Genomic DNA, 20,247 nt, shown 5'->3' on the forward strand with positions numbered 1-20,247 from the left:
TATCCACTTGTGTCATCAGCTTTTGTGCCTTTTTTTTCTCCTCTCTGTCTCACTCGCACACATGATTGTTTGCTTCTGAATAACCCTGAAACGAGGTGGGAGGACACTGACCTTAGCAGACAACTGAGCGTTTCATATTTTAAGGTTTTGAAAGTGTACAACAAACAGCTGTCTACACCGGACTGAAATTAGAAATCTGCAGCCTTAAATGAATCCCTCTAATTTCAGCCAAATTTTGGCTGGCAGTCCAAACAGTGCTGGGAGTCTGCTTTAGTCAAAGGAGCTGCTTGAATAAATGCAGTAGGCAGGAGAATTCACATTTACTGACTTGTTGTTGTGTTTTGTTTTGTTTTTATCAGAAGGCTGCTTAAAAATTACAGCTTCAGGTTTGATTTGATTTAAATGAAGGTTAGCCTAATAGCATCAGGAGACTCTTGTTCATGTTAACTAAAAAAAAAAAAAAATCCCATCAGCTTAACTTTTGTTTCACTTCTTACTTTTTATCTGAGATCTTTATAAACTTAACAGTGAACTGCCTGAGTGTAGTGTAGTGACTACCTGACGAGCAAAAGATCCCCAGTCCTTGACTGGGAGGAGGCACAAATCCCTGAGAGGGGAGCTTCAACTTCGCCAATACAAATATGTGGATCCCTCTGCTGTGATGACCCCTGAGGGTTTAGTTTAGTTGTTTAGTTGCACCTCGTGAGGTAGAGCAGGTCCTCTATTATCAGGTAGCTCTCCGATTTATTTAGTCCCAGAGGAAATTATCTGAAAAATTTCCTCTGGGACTAAATACATTGTGTGTGAATGGGTGGATGACTGGATATGTAAAGCGCTTTGGGGTCCTTAGGGACTAGTAAAGCGCTATATAAATACAGGCCATTTACCATAAATACATTAATAATATGTTCTGATTCTGATGATTGATTCTGGATTCATCAGAGTATGAATGTGTGTGAATGTTAGATAGGAAGCACTTAGATATAGAAAAACATGCTTGTGTGAATAGGTGTAATTGGGTGAATAAGCCATGTTGTATAAAGTGCTTGAGCAGAAAATTGCTATATAAGAACCAGTCCATTTACTATTTACCATTTTCGACAGGCCTTAATCATTTGGCTAAACGTGCCTGGGTCGAGTCTACACATTGCGCAGTTTTTATCTTTTCCTGTTGTCAAACAGTGCGTGTGATTTTTACATAGTGGCGGCCTGTGTCTTACACACACTGATGATTTAATTTGGATTGTGCTTTACTTCAGATAACTTTGGTGCAATTCTTAGGCTAAATATAATAGTTTGGTTAGGTTGGGTTGCTGTGGGAAACCTTCTGAAATGTTGCAGCCCTGGGAGTAAGGGGTAAGTGTGTGTGTGTGTGCATGTGTGCGTGCACACATAAGGTTATTCACTAGAGGACATTGTTAAGATGCATTGCTGTGCTGGCTGCACTGAGTCACTATTCAGTCCTAATTGAAAGTGGGCTGAAAGCAGCAGTGTGTCTGGTGATGGGTATCTGACTCATGTCTCTTGTATATGCTGTGTTTTTCAGCAGCTCCTATAAGGACGACATCCGTCTAAAACTCTGGAGATTAAATGAAGAGTTAAGGCAGTGCAAATCGTTAAAAGCTGGTATATTGAGCAGCAGCCGTAGAGCAAGCAGCTTCATTCTTTAGCACCTGATCTGAAAGATCAGACAGTGTTACAGTGAGAAATTCATTATGGACTTAGTCATTAAGTCCATTAAGGCGAATGCAGATTTGCTCCATGTTAACTGCATGTATTGTATTGTATTATGTTTTTGAGTTAGATCTCACTGTAGATTGTAGGGACTTTAAAAAAAAAAAAAAAAAGTAATCTTGGCCTGTTCTCCACAGACTTGCTTTTCAGTCTTAATCTAGGAAACAAGGGAAGAGGAAGAGAGAAGGAAACTATGAGTCCCAAAGGACATTGACCAGCATCTAATGGATGATGTTGTAGTTACTCTTGTATAATATGTTTCTCATTAGTTTTTGTTTTTAGTACACCAAATTGGACACATTCTATATTTCTCAAACACATCATGGACATTTCTGTACTGATGTACATGGATACTGTGGCTAACAGTAATGATACTTTGCGTTATGGCCTTTTTCCATACACAGTATGAGTAGAAAGGAATAGAAGTTTTGAAGTTGTACTGATTGTACTGGTTTTGTAGACAAAGGAATATGATATTTGGATTGTATATCGATCTGATCTTGACTAGTGTGATGGTGACAACAGCTTATCTATTGAACCATCTATTTAATTCAGTCCTCTGCTGGCTAAGCCAAAAGTCATCAGTAGTTATTAATAGGTAATCTGATCTTGCATTGAGAAAACTAACAGGTGGTATTTCAGAGTAACAGTACCAGCAGCTTTATTTTAATCTTTGCCCTACTGTAGTTTGTGGCTTTACTGTGGTCAACTGGCTCAACTGAAGCGTTCAGATGACTTTGTTTTCTTTTTTGACAGCTCCTTTCGCTCTGTGGCTCTGTCTCGTAGGTTCTAACAGTTGTATCACTTATTGGGAGTTTTCATTGCACTCACTGTAGCATAGTGTCTGTTGATCAACTCGATTGATAGAATTTCACTTCACCTCTTTCTTGTCAGTTTCAGTCCACATGCGATACAAATGTGTATGTGTGTGTGTAGTTGTATTATCAGTAAGACTGAAAGCAGAAAAAGGAGAAACTGGGACAACTTTAGTAGTGATTTTAAGCTGAAATGAGACTAGAGCAAAAAAATATGATAAACAGAAAATATTTGATGTTGACCTGTATGCTTCGGTGACGAATGTAGCTCATTCATTAAATGCTGGCATCAGATCTGTGCTCAACATCTGCAGGTACCCTAAGACAGGGCACTGCTAACTTAACAAAAGTAGGAAAAAATGGATTGATGCATTGCTACTAATTGTATCAACTGATGTTATCCATTTGGAGCGATAGCTCCTCACCACCATGTAATCCCCATAAGTGCCTTTGAAATAAAGTGACAGTTAAATGCTGTTAAGGTATGCTTTGGTTGGGCTGTTTGGCTGTAATTCAGCAGAGTTGTTAATGCTCATGCCAGGACCAGCTGTCCTGCTACCAGATGTTTGGGGTTGGCCTGTATCTTTGGGTTTAGAAGAATTCCCACTTGTTGGAAGGCTTTTGTTGTTGGCAGGCTTAGGAAGTGTCAGCTTGACCCCGTCGACTCTTCTCTCTGTTCCTCCTATGCTACTCTGCCCACCCCTTCAGGATAACACGAACAGTTACACAGGAGACTGACTTTTGGTAAATTCTGGATTTTTTTTTAATTAAAATTTTGGTAAGTTCAGGAATTATACAAATACCAACTCTGTTAATAGTCTTCAGCATTATTAGAAAACATTTCCTTTTGACCCCTGAGAAAAATGGCATAAAAGAAATTGTGACTTGTGTAACACCAAACCAAAGTGTAGTGGTTTAAGAGTGATCATCTAGATTGTAATACATCCCTAATTTGTAAACACCACCAGTGGGTTGAAATAACATTACTTCATAGTATGCCACATATCAGGTCATCATAATCTGGTATCCTTTGCACCTTAAAAAACTGCTTAACATTATTCATAACACAACCATTGCCTGTATGTCAGATATACATTTACGTATATGTTTGCTTCCACGTTATGGGGATTTAATCTGTTGTGATTGCATATGTCCACTTAAATAGTTTAAAATTTACAACATGACCATATTGCAGGGGTCCGTGTGTTGATGTGATGGTATTGCTGATTACATCATTGTTTGCTTAGTTCATGGTCCAGATTTTGACCAACAGTCATTTTGAATATCTGTGAAATATACTGATATTTATCAGTATCACTATTTAAAATATTTAGTTTGTTCAAAAAGTTTGTGTCAAGTCCAAGTTTATTTCTATAGTACATTTTAAACAGCCTCAAAGTGCCATACAAGTTATACAAAATATACACATAAATGTAACAACACTGAATCAGCAATAAATGTACACTAAAACTCAAAAGAAGCAAGTAAGACTGCGTTTGCATAATAAAAGCTAGGATACTCTGCTCAACTAGACCTGAAAGCAAGAGAGTGGGCAGCTCTTATGTAAAGAGGTAAGTTGTTCCAAAAATTAGATCCTTTTCAGGGATTGTTCCCATCGCCTCTGCTTTTAAGCCTGGATCTTGTCCAAGAAGAGCTGGTTCATAGACGCCAGTGGCTGGTAGAATTGTAGGGTTTCAAAAGTTCTGTAAAGTAAGTGGGTGCCAAACCACTGAGATGCTAAAAAACAAGCAATACAATTTTAAACTGGACCCTGAAATTGACTGAAAGCCATTGCAAGAAGGCCAGTAGAGGTGTAACGTCATCACAACGTTTCTTTCCGGTCAAATCTCAAGCTGCTGCTCCGAAACTTGCAAGTAGGACTCAAAGCAGGGCTCGCAAAAGTCCCTGGTAGCCCAGACACTCTTCAGTTTTTGGTAGCCCAAAATAAATTTAAGTAGCCTGAAAAAAAGGACAATTTTTTTGATTGACTTAAAAAAAAGAGTTAAAACACAAATTACAACAACTGTATAAAAATTACAATCATTAACTCAAATATTTTGTTCTAATTGAACAGAAGTTTCTATGAATTTGTAAGAACTGTGTAGAACATGAATCAGTCTGTGTCAGATCCTGAATCTGAAATTTCCACTGAAGTCAAGGGTAAGAGGAAAGTGGAACCAAGATCTAGGCCATTTGCTTTGTTTGCAAAGACTGCTATATTTTGCCAAAGGTAGTTCACTCTTTGCAACATAGCACGCTGTTCTAAACAGCTTTTCTTCTGCGTTTCTTCTGGACTTCTTGTTGTGCTTGGTTTATTTTTGGTATGTTTTTTGCAATTGGCGTTTGTTCTGGGAAAGATACTGCAGACTGAGCAATAATGCATTTCTCATGGGTTCTAATGGGGTCTTTCTTAAAATTACTGGTCCCAGTAACAAAGGTGCTTGTCGACTCAGAAATCGAGGGAAACTCAAGACACACCCGGCAGAACATCATGTTATTTAGCTCGTCATATTCATATTCCATGAAACCAAAAAAGCTGCGCTTTTGTTTTTGCCTCATAGTCTGATTTGTCATAACTTTAACGTTTTGTGATCAGCTTTTCTTTGGCTGTCCCTTCTTCACCCTGACCTGTCTTATTTAGCTGAGCAGAACTAAAATACCTGCGTAAATCCATCTGCTTTTACACACACACTTGCATAATGATCAAATTCAAATTCAAATTTTATTTGTCACACACACACAACCATGCACAGTATGACATGGGGGTGAAATGCTTGTAGCTGTACAATGCCCGACCATTAAATGACAGAAGAAAAGTTTTACAATATTTACAATTTACTACAAAAATTTACAAATTAACTTAGGAATTTACAGTAAAGAATGTGCAAATAGCAGAAGAGATTATAAAGATAAGGATTATAAATTATAGGAATTATAGGATTATAGGAAATGTGTGGTGGTGCGTGTGGTGACGTGTGTGAGAGTCCAGTCTTATAGTGACGTGTTTGGGAGAGTCCAGTCCTACACCTGGTTCAGGGCCCGAATAGCCTGGGGGAAGAAGCTCCTCCTCATTCTCTCTGTTTTGGCCTTAAGGGAGCGGAAGCACTTCCCAGACCTCAACAGTGAGAAGAGTCCATTGTTGGGATGGGAGAGGTCCATCATAATCTTCCTAGCTTTGGACTTGCACCGCTTGGTGTAGATGGACAGCAGGTCAGGGAGCTCTGATTGAATGATGCGTTCTGCCGAGCGCACCACCCTTTGCAGATCTCGTCTGTCCTGCTTGGTGATCAGTGATTCTCTGTGCAGTCAACCTCTATCACATGTTTAAGCTTGCTTCACTTGACACGTTTGAATAGTAAGATAAGCTACTGAGTGATAAGACGATGTCAGAGGAATTGGTGCGCAATTAATCTGTCGCTCACCAATCAGTAGCTGCCGCTCTCTATTCACAGTTTGCGTGATCGCAAAGTGAAAGTGAAGCAAAAAACAAGCACAAATTCAAACGCGACTTCAATATGTCACATGTTGACAGTGGCTCATCGATGCCAATGACATAATTGCCTAGCTATGTTTGCCAAAGAATGCAAAAGCATTGACATACTTTTTCTTTCTATGATAGCCCGACGGGCAGGGCTGAGATGAATTTTTGTAGCCCGACCGGAAAAATCGCTAGCCCCGGGACGTCGGGCTAGCGATTTTGCTAGCCCTGCAAAGGCATGCTGGATTATACTTCTCAAATGATGTCTTCTGTGTAGGCAGTAGGGCTGGAGTAAAGCTGTGAAAAAGCTATGTGTTTCTGTGGTTTACCCAAGCCTATAGATTACACTCGCAGCAGCAAATGACAAAAATATGTGTGGCAGTTCATTTGAATTGCAATTGTAAACAGGTGATTGTGATTGTGACGATTGTAAGTAATCTGCCCTATTGTTTATGAATAAAGTTAAATACATTCAGCAAGCCTGGCCGGTACTAATGGCTAATCGAAGCTTGATTAGCTTGCTTTGTGATTTATTAGTTGCTCTTGGTTTCATGATCACGCCAGCAAAGATCACGCATGTAAAATGTTGAAGCAATCTGTAAAGTCATTGTTCCAAAAGCTGAGCTGTGATGAAGCAAGCATTGAGAAGACAAGTTTACACTATATTTATTTTGAATACATTTGCAATGAAATGAAAAATACAGAGGGATACATGAATGTGCTTCGGGTGTTTTAGTATGCACCTTCAAAAACGCTCACATAAAACCGGAACGGCCGAGGCTAGAAATGTGGACGACTAGTCAACTAAACGTCAAACAGTTGCTGCCCCATGCTAGTCAGCTCACAAAATACTGGTGGGTTAAACATCTTATTCTTATTTTAGTAATGCACTAAATGGTTAATGGTTCAGAGATATTACGACACCCCCAGTCACTGTCTGCGGCTGCAGTCCAACAGACGTCAGCAACATTTAAAACACGATCTGAGTAATGAGGATTAATTAAGCTCCTAGGATCACATGTAGTATTTTGGGGATTTCTGTCTTTTAGACTAGGAGTCTAGTCTAACTTTATTTTCTCTTATTTAAATGACTTGCAGATTATACGCTAGGCTCAGTGAATGTGATTCTAGTCCATGCTGGGGAATGTAGTGGTGGATACAGCAAGGTTTATGCTTTTCTAGACTGTGTTGTTACACATTCAGCAGTATGAGCATGTAAGTGAAATATTTAGTCTTCGAATTAGAACAAAGACTCTCCTCACTTTTTAAAAACTAGCACAAGACGTGCAATATAAAAAGCTTGTTTCTTAGTTTAGGACCAGTGAAGTGTTAAGAGTAAAAAACAACACAGCAGTTGTTGTGGCTTTTTAAAAACCACATGACTCATAGTGTGACAACTGGCCATACAATGGTAGTCTTTGCATTTTCTTTTTTAAACTGTGTGGCATACTGTACGCAGCCCTGCCACACTATTTATGTGGTGTGTTTACAAGTACAACAGAGGGGTGGTAATGTGTTTTATGTGTCACCAACATTGTTGCTAAGAGGCCTTTAAAGTCTTTTAATAAGCGATAAAGTTCAGTAGACATCGCTTTGTCTCATAAATCAGTATTATATACTTAAAAACTGCAGATTCAGGCAGTGGATGAGGTTAAATTTGATGCCAACCAGCACTGTGATGAGTGCGGACAGTGGAGCACCCTGGGTGTCTCTGTGTGTTGGATTAATGGTGAAATTGAGGCGCCCCTCACACAGAGACGCACCTACGCACAATATCATTAGGTGAGCACTTGTTTTAGAGTGTGTGAACAGGCTCCAACAGTGGGCCTTGACCATGTTTTTCCTTCCTGCTTGTCAGTATGTGCGTGTACTCGCCTAGGCAACAAAATGCCCCATTGTGGAGAGCACAGAGACCCTGTTATTGGCAGCTCTCTGAGTGGGAGGGAGGGGGAGATGAACGGAGAGGCAGATGAATTGAATTCAAATTGCTGACTGGAAACTGAAGGAAAAAAAAAGAGATAAATAAAAAGGAGAGGCATAGAGAATAGGAAAAAGGAAGTCAGGGGTGATAATCAACCTGAATTTGCAGAATTAAGGAGGAACCTGATATTTTCTGTGTTCACGCACACTCTTTGTCAGTCTTTTCAGCAGTTAAAATAACACATTAGCAGTTTTGTGAATATTCTGTTTTGGTGTCAAATTAAAGATCACAGTCAGGTTCATCTTTCTGATTATAGTACAGCAATAGGTTCAGGTATGTTTAGACTAGTGAACTGCAAACACAGGAAGCATTTATCAAAGTTCATAAGTATTTTGCTTAGAACAGCTTTAAGTCTTAATGGCTTAAATTTTGAGGTTTTGGTCCATATTTACATGATAGGATCAAACAGTTGTTGCTGATTTGCTGGCTGCAAATTCATTTTGAGATTCTTCTGTTCCACCACATCCCAAACGTGCTCTATTGGAGTGAGAGCCAGTGACTGTGGATGCCATTTTTGAGTACAGTGAGCTCATCGTCATGTTTAAGAAACCAGTTTGAGATGATGCAAATGTTGTGTTATCTTGCTGTAAGCAGCCACCGGAAGATGGGTACACTGCAGTCATAAAGGGATGGACATGGCCAGCAACAATACTCAGATAGGCTGTGGTGTTAAAATAATGCTCAGTCAGTACTAAGGAGCAAGCTACCTCCATGCCTAAATGCACTGAGTTGCTGCCATGTGATTGGCTTATTTGCATTAATGAGCGTTTGAACAGTTGTACCCAATAAAGTGGCAGGTGAGTGTCGGTTGAATAGCAACCTAATTAAAATTGCCTTCAAGATGCAGACAGACTTAGAACAGCTGACAAAGTAATGCTTTTTAGGTTGAGATGCACAAACTGATATCAGCTGACAGAAGCTAAGCGTTTCATGATGTGATGCATGGGCACAATACTCAAGATTACATATTTCAGCAGTATTGTTTCACTTCTCTACTTTACATCTGCTTTTACCTTTTTCATGTCTTGATTAGTGCAACGGAGCCACTATTGAGGGGCTACAGATGTTTATTGAGTTAAACAGGCACAACTGTGAATGATAGCGTTAAGCTTAACTGCAGTGTTCATGTTTACCACTTATTGTGGTTTTCCCTGCAGACACTCACACAGATGCCCAGATGCAGCCAATCATGGGCTTCTCTGCAACAAAGTGCTGATTTAAGATGGTGAAAGATGCTAACACTTGCTGCTCACTTGTTAGACACTTCGCTCAGTTTGGTGAGTAACGCCTCTGTGAAGGGGCTGAAGACCAATCAGACTGTTTTTCATTGGGCTGTTTTTTGAGTTCCTCAATTCAAAAATGGGAAGCATTTTGATTGGAGAGAAGAGAGCAAGATTCACACCGTCTGTACGCTGTGCTCTGAGTTGTTAGAGGAAACTTTGGACAGGAAATGAAATGCATCACATTGGCAGCCGGTACACTGTCTTTTATCATACTGGGCTGGTGACTATGACTTCACTCAACCTTAACAACTCTCATGTCTAATCACCAAACCGACTCAGGTTTATATAATGCTTTAAATATTTTCTCTTTTGCATGTTCTGTTGCTAGTCAGTGAGCTGAAGTGTTTGTTAATCATGCTTAGGTGTGTATCTTTAAATTTTAAACTTGTCAGTAAAAAAACAAAAAACTAAACAGTTTCTATCAAAGGAAAACTCATAACCATCTTGACATGATGTTACATCTTCTGATGGCCTTCACTAATTATTGATGGATCAGACCAAGTTAATGAGCGAACCCTCCCTTTAGTTTAAACTCAAAGACACACCTGTTAAGTTTTGCGACCGGACGTTTCACAACCTGTCCATAGTTTGACTGCCCACCAATATACCCACAACAGCCCTTGTGGTCATGGAAGTAATAGAAATTCTAGTTTGGTGTAGTCCTACTCTATTTATTTTCTGATATCCGCCGTGTGATACTTGCATGCAAACTTGTGACGAGGAAAAGTTCTTACCGTAAATATCATATAATTTGTGCAAGTCAAATGTTTTTAGTCTTATTAAACATATTTTCTTGTTATGTGAGATTTGGAGAATAAAGTATAAACTTTTTTCTTTTTGAATAGTATATTTTCAGTCAGGCATGTTTTTGTTTTTTAGTGAGCTGAACAGAAAAGAGGTTAAACTCATCCACGCATATTTTATTTTTTCTTGTGATTGTATCAAGTGAAATATAGTTTTGTGTGCGAGGGTGTGCGGAGGAAAGACTGTGTTTGCGGCTCTTAATGGGAAACCGACAGCTTCCCCTGTGGTCACAAGTAAGAGGCAGGAAAATAAAAGGCAGAGTGACTGCAGAAGGTTTTTGACTATCGATTTAGAAAAGCTTGTACCTTCCCACGTTATAGAACAGTCAAGAAGAACTATTGGAAATATTTTTACGCTCACTGAAGTTGTGCATCGGTATAGTCTTTATTGAGCTATTGATTGTGGTTGTTATGTTTTTGTGCCGTGTGAGTGCTGGTAGATGACATCTACTGTTAATCAAAGCCTAACATTTTCCCAGATTTGCGTAGAAGCTGTTCTTGAACATTTTGAATACAGACACAAAGTGCCATATCTATATTATCATAAAAATCATCCTCAAAACTAGTTAATTTATTCCAAATAAGTCAGTTTTACTTTACTCCAAAACATTAGGGTTAGTGTTTAGGCCTTGGGTCATCACCGGTGATGAAAAAATAAAACTTACGGTAATACCTTGATGACAGTGCTATGAGGAATTTTAGTGGTTTGCAGGAAGCTGAACATGACTGAAAGGCTTACGGAGAATTTAGAGACATGCTTTCTGTGCTAATACTCATTGTGCCACTTACACTTCCTCCCTTAGTAGTCTGTTGCGATAGTGCAACAAAACTGACTAGTTTAGAAACTTAAAGAAAACATGTTTAGGCAGAGAAATGCAGACTTAAGGGGCAGTTTCTTCTACTTTGTGTTCAACCTTTTTATACACACACATGTCATTGGACTAATGTGACACCACTTATAAGAATGACTGAACTACTGTTGAATTTTACTGTTGTGGCGACTCAACTTCCTCTTCTACCTGGGAAAGAAACATCCACCACATGTTGCATATAACTTTTCTGCAGTTGTTTAGACACTTAATAAAAATAGCAACTTCTTGAATTATGGCTATGATTGCACTATTCATTACTGATCACGATTTATCTTTAGAACCACACATATTAATTCAGGCTGACATATTTCCCGAGACAGGATTTGCCGCATTCATACTTGCATGACACACACAGACAAACTAAAATAACACAAACCACAAACTAAAACAAGGTTTTCAGGAAATCATTTTAAAAAATGTCATTGCTTTGGAGAGTTTTTGTTTTAATTTTTACTTGTTCCTTGATGGGATGCATTGACACGTCTCCTTGTTCTGTCTCTTCTGCAGGTTGTGTAACCATGATCTGATGCATTAAGGTCTGCATTTTCTCCGTGGACTCTCACGAGCAGCACATACAAACACATCAGCAATGTCTCAGTCTGAATCCTGTGCCAATGTGGGGGAGTGGCTGGGCGTACTTCGCCTGGAGCAGTATTCCGATGCATTTCAGAGTGCCGGATATGCAACATTACAACAATGTCGCAGCCTCACACCAGAGCAACTGGAATGCATTGGTATCACCCTGCCAGGTCACCAGAGGCGCATCTTGGCAAGTCTGAACAAAACACATGGGAATCATGACGCTCACACCATCGGACCGTTTGAGAGATCAGAGGAAATGGGACAAGCTGAATTTCTGGGGGGAGATAGACCATTGCCTGTACCACCATGTGAAAAATCTCTCCTTCAGGACAATGTGAAGCAAGATGGAGAGACTTTGAGACCTACACCTAGGAAACGAGAAACGCCAGTCCCCAGAGAAAGACAAGTATCCAGAATGCAGGAGAGCAGCGGTGAAGGAGAGAAGCCAGTTCCTGGGAAAAGACAGATGGTACCTAGAAATGACGGGGAGAAAGAGAGGGATGGAGGGATAGATAGAGAGAGGAAGAAACCTGTGCCAAAAGAAAGGACTAAGTTTCGCTCTACTACTCCAGACAACTTGGACCCTAGCCCCCCTCCAGCTTTGGACACTTCTTTGCCCCCTGTTCCCCCCCGAAGCACACCAAACTGCCCTCCACAGCCCTTCACCTTACCCCCTGTTCAAACCTCTGGCTCCCCTAAACTGGAAAGACGAGAGGTCAGGGCTCCAGCTTTACAATGCCGATCTGTGTCCCCCAGTTCCACATTTAAACCCCCCCAACCACCATCCCACCCTCCAGACCTCCCTTCTACTGCAAATAGGCCTCAGACATTAGCCATTCAGCCGAATGCCCAATACCTAACTGTCGATGGAGGAAGAAAATCTTCACCTGTTTCTCCCATCCACTCCCCTTGCAGTAGAAGTATTCCACCTCTTCCTCCAAAGGCAGGAATAGCATCTAAAGGCCCCCCACCAATCCCTCAACGGTTTCCTGTTCAGTCTCCCAGAACTCACAGGTAAGGCTCCATTTGAATGCAGATGCCTCATTTTGCAAAAAGATGCACATTAACCACTGAGTTTATTACAGGTAAAAAAAGATGAGCCTAAAAATATGATAAATCCCACAGGCTAGCGCTTGCTAGCTGTCTCCCTCACAAACATAAACACACATGCTCTCACCACCATTATCTGTATTACCACTGTTAACTATGTGTTTTGATAAGTGATCAAAAACCCTCTCAAATGTTACCAGTGGATTGTGGCGCCATCTACAGGCCAAGCTTGAAAAGTGCATCTCTTGTGTACTTTACCATGATGACACACAAAATGTTACTGGGGACTTTTGAACACTTCCTGAAAGTAAAATTAGACACTTCCTGAAACTGAAGGGTCGCAGCACACTTGACTGGACAAAGTTCTGTGGCCTTCTGAATACGGAAATACGTCGACAAGGCTTCATCTGAACAAACTGCAACCCCTGTGTGAAACTGTAGTCTATTTTAAAGTTGCTCTTAACTTACTACTGAGCCCTTTCTGGTTAGTGTTTGTTTTTTTTCAAAGGTTCTGTGGTAAGCGTTTCTGCCCTTATGAGTTAAAGTTTTGCGCAGGGAGTGTTGTTTGGCAGTTTCTTCATAGTCATTTTTACATTGATGTGTTTGCAAAAGTGTGAATTTCCAATTAGCACACTGAAGGCCACACATTTCCCCTTAAGCAGCAGAATTTTCAGCTGCTTTCACTGATGATACTTTGGCAGTAATATGTTATATCTCAGTTTGTGTAAATCCTTCTGAAATCACACCGGCTGAACAGCTTTTTTTCTCCCTTTTTTCTGTATTGCTTTAATGAAAGGAAACCAAAGCTTTGACTCCAGTACATTTATTATGAGCAATACAAGTATGTTTAAAAAGGAAACTGGCTTTTACAGGGAGGAAGCCACGGTTGAGGGCACATAAGCAGTAAAAAAAACTGTGACAGACATGGAGGGGAAAGACGGTGAGGATTAAAGGCAGAGAGCACAGCTACACTGTGATGCATTACCAGGAACTACTGTCTGAGTTTTTGTAGCCTTGAATATTCACACACTGTTGTTGCTGCATTGCCTCCTCCCCCTTTTGGTTAACTAGTTTCCTCCTGCTTTGTGAAGAGTTTGTGAAGAGTTTGTGTTTGTATCATCATGGAAGAGGAATCCTTTTGAGCATGTCAGGACAGGTAACATTTATATAAATCATATCTGTATCCTGTCTATGCTTATTTTTAGCATTCACTCTCTCTTTCCCCCGTCGACACTCTTCTTGCTGTGGGTTTCAAAACAAGCAAGCCTTCCTTTTTCTTTTCTATAGTTTGCTTCATCTTTTCTGCTGTGTTGGTGATGTTAGTGACACTTCTGTTGCACCTACTCCATGAATTTGTTTTACCTTCACAAGAATAAGGCTGGTTACAATTGCAGTGATACTGGATGAGACCCTTCTCTTGTCCTGGGGCGATAGATGTGCTTTGGAAACTCAAACTACTGTTATGTTATCTGTATGTCTTTCAAGAAATCAAGTAAGGCAAGTTTAAGATGGTATTCTGGAGAGGCATTCATGGCATGTTTAGCTGACACGCAGGTCAGGTGTATTTCTAAGTCAAAAACTATGTTCTTAGCTTTGCTGTTTTTCACTTTCAAAAGTGACATAGTAACTGTTTTCTTCAGACATAAGCTATGAAGTATCTGAAATGCTAAGTCTAGCTTGCATTAAAGACCACAGTAACTGTGCTGTTAACACATATGTTAGCTTAGTGTCAGCACCACGACTTAAACTGCACTGTAGTCATTTTTGTCACAAGAATAATTCTGCAATGCCTAAATAAGTTAAGAGCTATGCAGTGTGGGAGGACAAAGGAGCAGTCGTTGTTTCTTCAGCCAACTGTCATATGTGAGCTAGCCGAGTCGTTAAATATAGAATCCAAGCTAGCAAAACCCCTCTCAGCACTCTTCCTCTGAGAAAAAGGAGGAACTGTGTCAATAAGGCAGTTTCCCGTCATTGTGAGGCTTTTGCATGTTTTTTTCTGGGTTTTTTTTGAACTGAGGTATTTTAATAATTTCAAAGATAGTTCTTGTATACAGTCTTTAAAGTTGAATGTTTAGTATGAGTCTAGTTACTTGATAAAATTCTACTTTGAACCTGCTGCCAAGTGCATGAAGTGTGTACTAATTTGTCCACAGGCACTGCTTCCTACATAAATGATACATGAATGGTATTTTTTTTAAGTCAACAGCTCAGCTAATGCAGATGTTAGAAGAGTGATCATACCTAATAAGCACTCAATTCCTGTGTTCATTCAGCCCAAGGGCAATTTGACTTGGTGGTTTTTCACAACATGTCAGTGTTGAATGCTCAACTGTCTGACTTTTAATGGGAGCCAGTAAACAGTAATATTAGGGGGTGTTTGTGACACTTTCAGAGTGTATTTATTTATTTTTTATGAAGTAAAGGTGATTTCCCCTCTCATACAGAGCTAATATTTGTGAGCTAATAATCTGAAGATTTGTTTTGCGGTCTTCATGTTTCATCTCACTGATCGTTTTTATGAGAACGAAATCCAAACACATAAAAAAAATATGAGGAATAAAGAGGAACTTTCACAATACTGGATAGACAGAAACCAGATGTGCATGTTCACTCCTGACTTACCATCAGCACAAAGTGACGTACATGCGCTGTTCGGTTAATGCGTTCATTTTGCAATCTTTGGCTTGGTGTGCATTCATGACTAACTCTTAAGGCCGCATAACTGACATACTATTTAGGAATGTGTATGTTTGGCATTTAAAAAAACAATTGCATGAGTAAATCGAACATGATCTGCGACAGTGTTTAATGAATCAGTGTGTGTAATTTCCCGTAATATCAGGTCTGAGCATGCGTGTATCTTGTGCATCTTTGATGCAGAACAAGATGATATTTCAGCTAATATCAGTTATCATGCAGTTGAAAGGGCTCAGTGAGGGAAGTAAAGTACTGCTTGGTAGTGTTCACAATGAGGGTGAGTTTGTGTTAGATCTAGATATCATACGTGATAGTGTTAATAGGGCTGTCGTTCAAGTGAGGTTGTCTATACAAGAGGGCAAAACTATAATGGTGTCGGTGTTCACGCTTATCGATGGCGTTTGCAATCTTTCGCTGTCTTTGAGAGATATTTCTCAGGTTTCTTTGTGGAAATATTTTGCCTTTGTGCAATTAGTGAGTCTGTGGTAGAACCATATATGGTGTAAAAGATGGACCTAGCCACCATGACATTAGCCACTGGTTTTGGACTCTACATTTTGAAGCTTTTTAAAATCAGACTCTGACTTAAGTCGTGGGTGTCAAACTCCAGTCCTCGAGGGGCAGTGTCTTGAAACTTTTACATGTGTCCCTGTTGTAACACACCTAAATAAAATTATTAGGTCATTAGCAACAGTTGACTGCATGCTGTGGTGGCAGTTCAACCCTTTGATTCATGTTACAGCAGAGAGAATGACCATGGTGCAATAAAAGTACTTTTAGAAGTACATTTTTCCCAAACACTTACACTGTAAATTTACTTGAGTAGGGTTGGGGTTTGCCACCTCAGCATGCAGTCAAGTTCCATCCACCCCTGGTTTAAGTGGATGAGAGAGAGGAAGGGCGGCTCTGACAGTGACAGTTTGGTGTCAGCATGCATTTTCGTGCTACTGATATTCCCCCATTTTGAAGCACGGTGCCACCAAGTGTTTTAAAACTGACTTGATATTTTAGTCAGTATGACCCAAAATGACGGCCTGAGCAGATAAACGCAGTAGGACAGTGTTGAAAGAGATAAAGCCAGAAAGCTGTTTTCCCATAGACTTCTATCACTGTCTGTCAGGGGAAAAGCAAACGTGTCCTTTAGATAGACTCCAGGTTTTTAGGCACTTATGCATTGGCTTCATTCTTCCAACCTGAAACGTATTTCCAAGTTTTATATGGTTTGGAGCCAGCCTCAAGTAGCACCTAGAGGGAGATTTAACACTTCCATGTCGGCTTCATTTGTCAGCTCTGGAGGTTGACCTCTTTTATAGATGGATTATACATCCTGTTGGGATTAAGCGTGAGAAATCCAAAATGTATGTCGGACACTCAGCCTGACCTCATAACTTTGATACACCCCACCCCATAACTGTATTATGAGCATCACTATATGCACATATGGCAATGCATTCTATGTATGTATGTGATCATCAGAGTTATTATAGTTTTGTATTTGAAAATATCTAGTTTAGTTTCTATTTATCAATTTTATTAATTCTATTAGTTGATCAAATTATAATATCTATAACAAGCAGTGGGTTGCAGTCCTTAGGAAAATGTTGACTTTGCATTTGAACATTCAGAACATGCACGTGTACCTGCATTTTCACTAACAAATTCCATATTTGTGGGTGAAATCGCCCACCCATTAAGAAGACATCTGTGGTCTTGACATAGGGAATTTCCTTTTTGTCATTCGCTTAAAAAAATCATGCTTGCCCCCATTGAATGTTTTGACTCAGCTCACATAATTTAACCACACTTCAATGGGATTACCAAACAATTGATGGTTAAAGTTGATGGGGAGGGAAAGAAGATGAGCCTGTTTTTTCTCTTCCTGGTGTGCCACTTACTGGCAAAAAGGCCCTACCTTGTGTTTTATCAAAACAAAACTGTTAATAAGGGCAGATGTGCTGTGCCAGGTGCACAGTGCATTCTGAAAATGACAAAAACTGATATGATGAGCAGTGTTAAACACCAGAATGTATGACCTCAGCATATGTGTGGCACACGTAAGATATATTTCTGTGTGTTTGAGTTTCTTGAGTATACACAGGCAGCGTGGGTTTACAATAAGGTGGCATCACTTATGTGAGGCAGGCTTAGGCTTGCTCTTTAAACCAGAAGTGCGAGTAAAAAACTAGACTTGTCAAGAGGAGAGCAAAGGAACACATGTTTCAGTGTCTGGGATTAGTTTTACTACAACTGTGGAATACTTGGGTTTCAGAGCAGCAGTCCCTAATTTGTACTAAATGAGGTTACCAGATGGATCCTTATTTTTCATTTTTTATTTTTTAAAAGTTACTTTATGGAGTTCTTCGAGAATTATAACTTTAGGGAAAAAAGCTCTGCACAGCTTTGTCACCAGCAAATTTTTGTGCCTGGAGTCAGATCTCACAAGGACACTTCAGTTTTTACTATTGAGTGAGAAAAGAGTTAGAGAGGAAGGGGTGTCTAACTATATAAACTATAATAGTTTTTATATATGTTTCTATAAACTATATATATAGTTTATATAGAAAGAAAGAAGATGAATAAAATCAGCCGCCTGCTTGGAATTTTTACCCGATCTGAGAACACCATGGCTTCCAAGGACTCATCCCCACCCCTCCAAACCTCTTTTGACCTGCCCTATTTTTCTCTGTCCTCCAGCCCATCTCCCACCAAGACAGGCACGGATGACACGCTCAGAGAACAAACTCCAGAGATACCACCTCGCATCAGGCCACCTAAAACTCAAGAAAGCCCACAACAGTTGACTCAACTTGATATACAGCCAGCTCTGCCTGCTAGGAGAATTCCCCAGCCTCCCAGCGAGTATAGTAAGTAATATAATCAGCTTATGTTCCATTTTTTATTTTATTTTTTTGTGTGTTTCATCCCTTAATTACAACAATCGCTGTGGTAGATTTAAAAATACAGAACCTACAGTACTGTCTCTAGTCTTGCATTGTCCTCACTTCCTTATATTTTTTTCACAAAAATGGGAAATAGGTGCAGTGATTTAATAAAAAGTGTGCCAACATACCTTGAAAATAAGCCAAAACAGAGTTTATAGAGTTCTAACTAGCTTGAAAGTCAGTGTTTGGTATGATCACCTTTATTCTTCAGCACAGCCTGAACTCTCTTGGGTGAAATTTCTTGTCATTTCTTTAAGTAGTCTTCAGGAATAGTTCTTTAGGCTTGTTGAAAGACATTGAAAGCTCTTCTTCTTTGTTGGCTGCCTTTTGTTCCATTCTCTGTCAAGATGACAGTGCTTCAATAATGTTCAGGGCCAGGCTCTGAGGAGACCAATCCGTGACTAATAGTGTTCCACTGTGTGTTTTTTCTTGTGCATGTGTGCTTTTACTGCATCAGCAGTGTGTTTGGGATCATTGTGATGCTGAAAAATTAAGTTGCTGCTAATTAGACATTTTCCAGATTCCATTAATATCTTGTGTTTATGATGCTCAACAGCACATGACAGATCCTCCTCTGTCTTTTACCAATGGCTGTAGACATTCACTGTTGTACCTCTCTACAACCCAACCTCCTCTATATACCCATTTATGATCATTCCAGCAAAAATTTCAAAATTAGATTCATCGCTCTATTTCTTAGAGGCATAGCTGGACTGGCCATCGGACATACTGGGCCGATGGTGATTTTCCGTTTGTATGGGCCGATGTTTTGTTGTTTGTTTTGTTTGGGGGTTTTTTTGTAACGATATAAACAATGAAAGGTGTTGGATTGGCTAATTGGTTATGATCGACTCTGGGCTGGATAGATTACAGCCGACGAGGTCGAACTTTAAGTTCCGTATTGAGCTGACAAGGAACACAGTTTGTCCCGCACTTCAGCTAGAATGAAAAAAGACACAAAGTTGGAATAATTCTGCGTCTTTATGCTGTCAACTGCCTCTTCTTCTCTCATTCTCTCCCCCTCCCTCTCCTGTTGCTACTTCAATCATGAAACTGATCAATGATCAGCTTTTCTGTCACAAGTCCCATCTCTGTTGTTCACCCACAGCTGTAAAAGCTGCTGGTCATGATGTCGGTTTGTATATCTGGTGAGAGGGAAACATGAAGATGAAACCAGGTGATGTCCTTACTGAATCATCAGAGCTGAACAGGTGATGGAGAAACAGGTTTACCTTTTAGGTGACATGAATGAGTTGAAGGGAAGTTATGAACTGAGATAAATAACACCAGGATCCTTTGTAGCTGATAGCTGGTAACTGTGCAGGGGTCGATCTAGCAAAGTGTTGCCAGGGGGCCAGGTAGGGCATTAACAGGGAGAGGGGGGCACAAAGAAATACTTTTCTTTCTTATTCTCATTTCAAATATCTAGTTTTTAATAAAAAAAATTACCTGAATCTTACAACTAAAGTTTAACTAAAATGTATAGAAACCCATTATTGTACGTAGTAAATATTAAGTCTAATATACAACCTAGTAAGTTATAGTACTTTTTTCTTTGGGAAGGTACCATCTGTGCAGTCTGCAATTCTGTTGAAGAAAGATGTTGAATCTATTTAATTATTGTAGAAAAATAATTGGTTTCTGTGCATTTGTTTTACACATACATTAAATTAAAGTTGATTATGTCAATTAAGCATCATGAGGCAGAGGGTGGGGGGTGGTTTCCTTTTTTTTTTTTTTCTACAACCTATTAGTTAGGTTGTTCAATATTTCTGCTAAATGCTGTTTAGAATACTAGAATAGGGAGGAATAGGATGGCGTAGGTTTAAGTTTATTCGATTGATATATTAATACCAGCGAGATGGTGTACATCACTGTCACAGCAGCATTTGTTTTCATTAAAGGGCTTTATGGCTTTTCCTATAATACCTGGTGGGCCGGTCTCTAGTCAAAATGCCTGGGCTGATTTTTTTTTTTGTCCCAGTCCAGCCCTGCTTAGAAGCAAAGTGT

At 39.7% G+C, this 20,247-nt stretch overlaps 1 protein-coding gene across 5 annotated transcripts in view; it reads left to right on the forward strand.

Annotated features, from left to right (window-relative positions):
* The window catches only part of arap1 (ArfGAP with RhoGAP domain, ankyrin repeat and PH domain 1), a 60,465-nt gene that overhangs the window by 1,701 nt on the left and 38,517 nt on the right, over positions 1-20,247 (forward strand). For 3 of the 5 annotated variants that reach the window (XM_012921883.5, XM_012921881.5, XM_012921884.5), the window contains exons 2-3: positions 11,474-12,562; positions 17,990-18,159. In XM_012921883.5, coding sequence (XP_012777337.3) covers positions 11,556-12,562; positions 17,990-18,159 — 1,177 coding nt within the window. In that variant the 5' untranslated portion in view covers positions 11,474-11,555. Of the gene's footprint in view, positions 1-9,165; positions 9,286-11,473; positions 12,563-13,645; positions 13,755-17,989; positions 18,160-20,247 lie in introns of those variants that run through there. The other 2 variants (XM_012921882.5, XM_076892233.1) reach the window with 2 other exon arrangements.

The sequence above is a fragment of the Maylandia zebra genome, linkage group LG14 (genome assembly GCF_041146795.1).
Source record: "Maylandia zebra isolate NMK-2024a linkage group LG14, Mzebra_GT3a, whole genome shotgun sequence".
In the NCBI taxonomy this organism is placed as follows: Eukaryota; Metazoa; Chordata; class Actinopteri; order Cichliformes; family Cichlidae; genus Maylandia; species Maylandia zebra.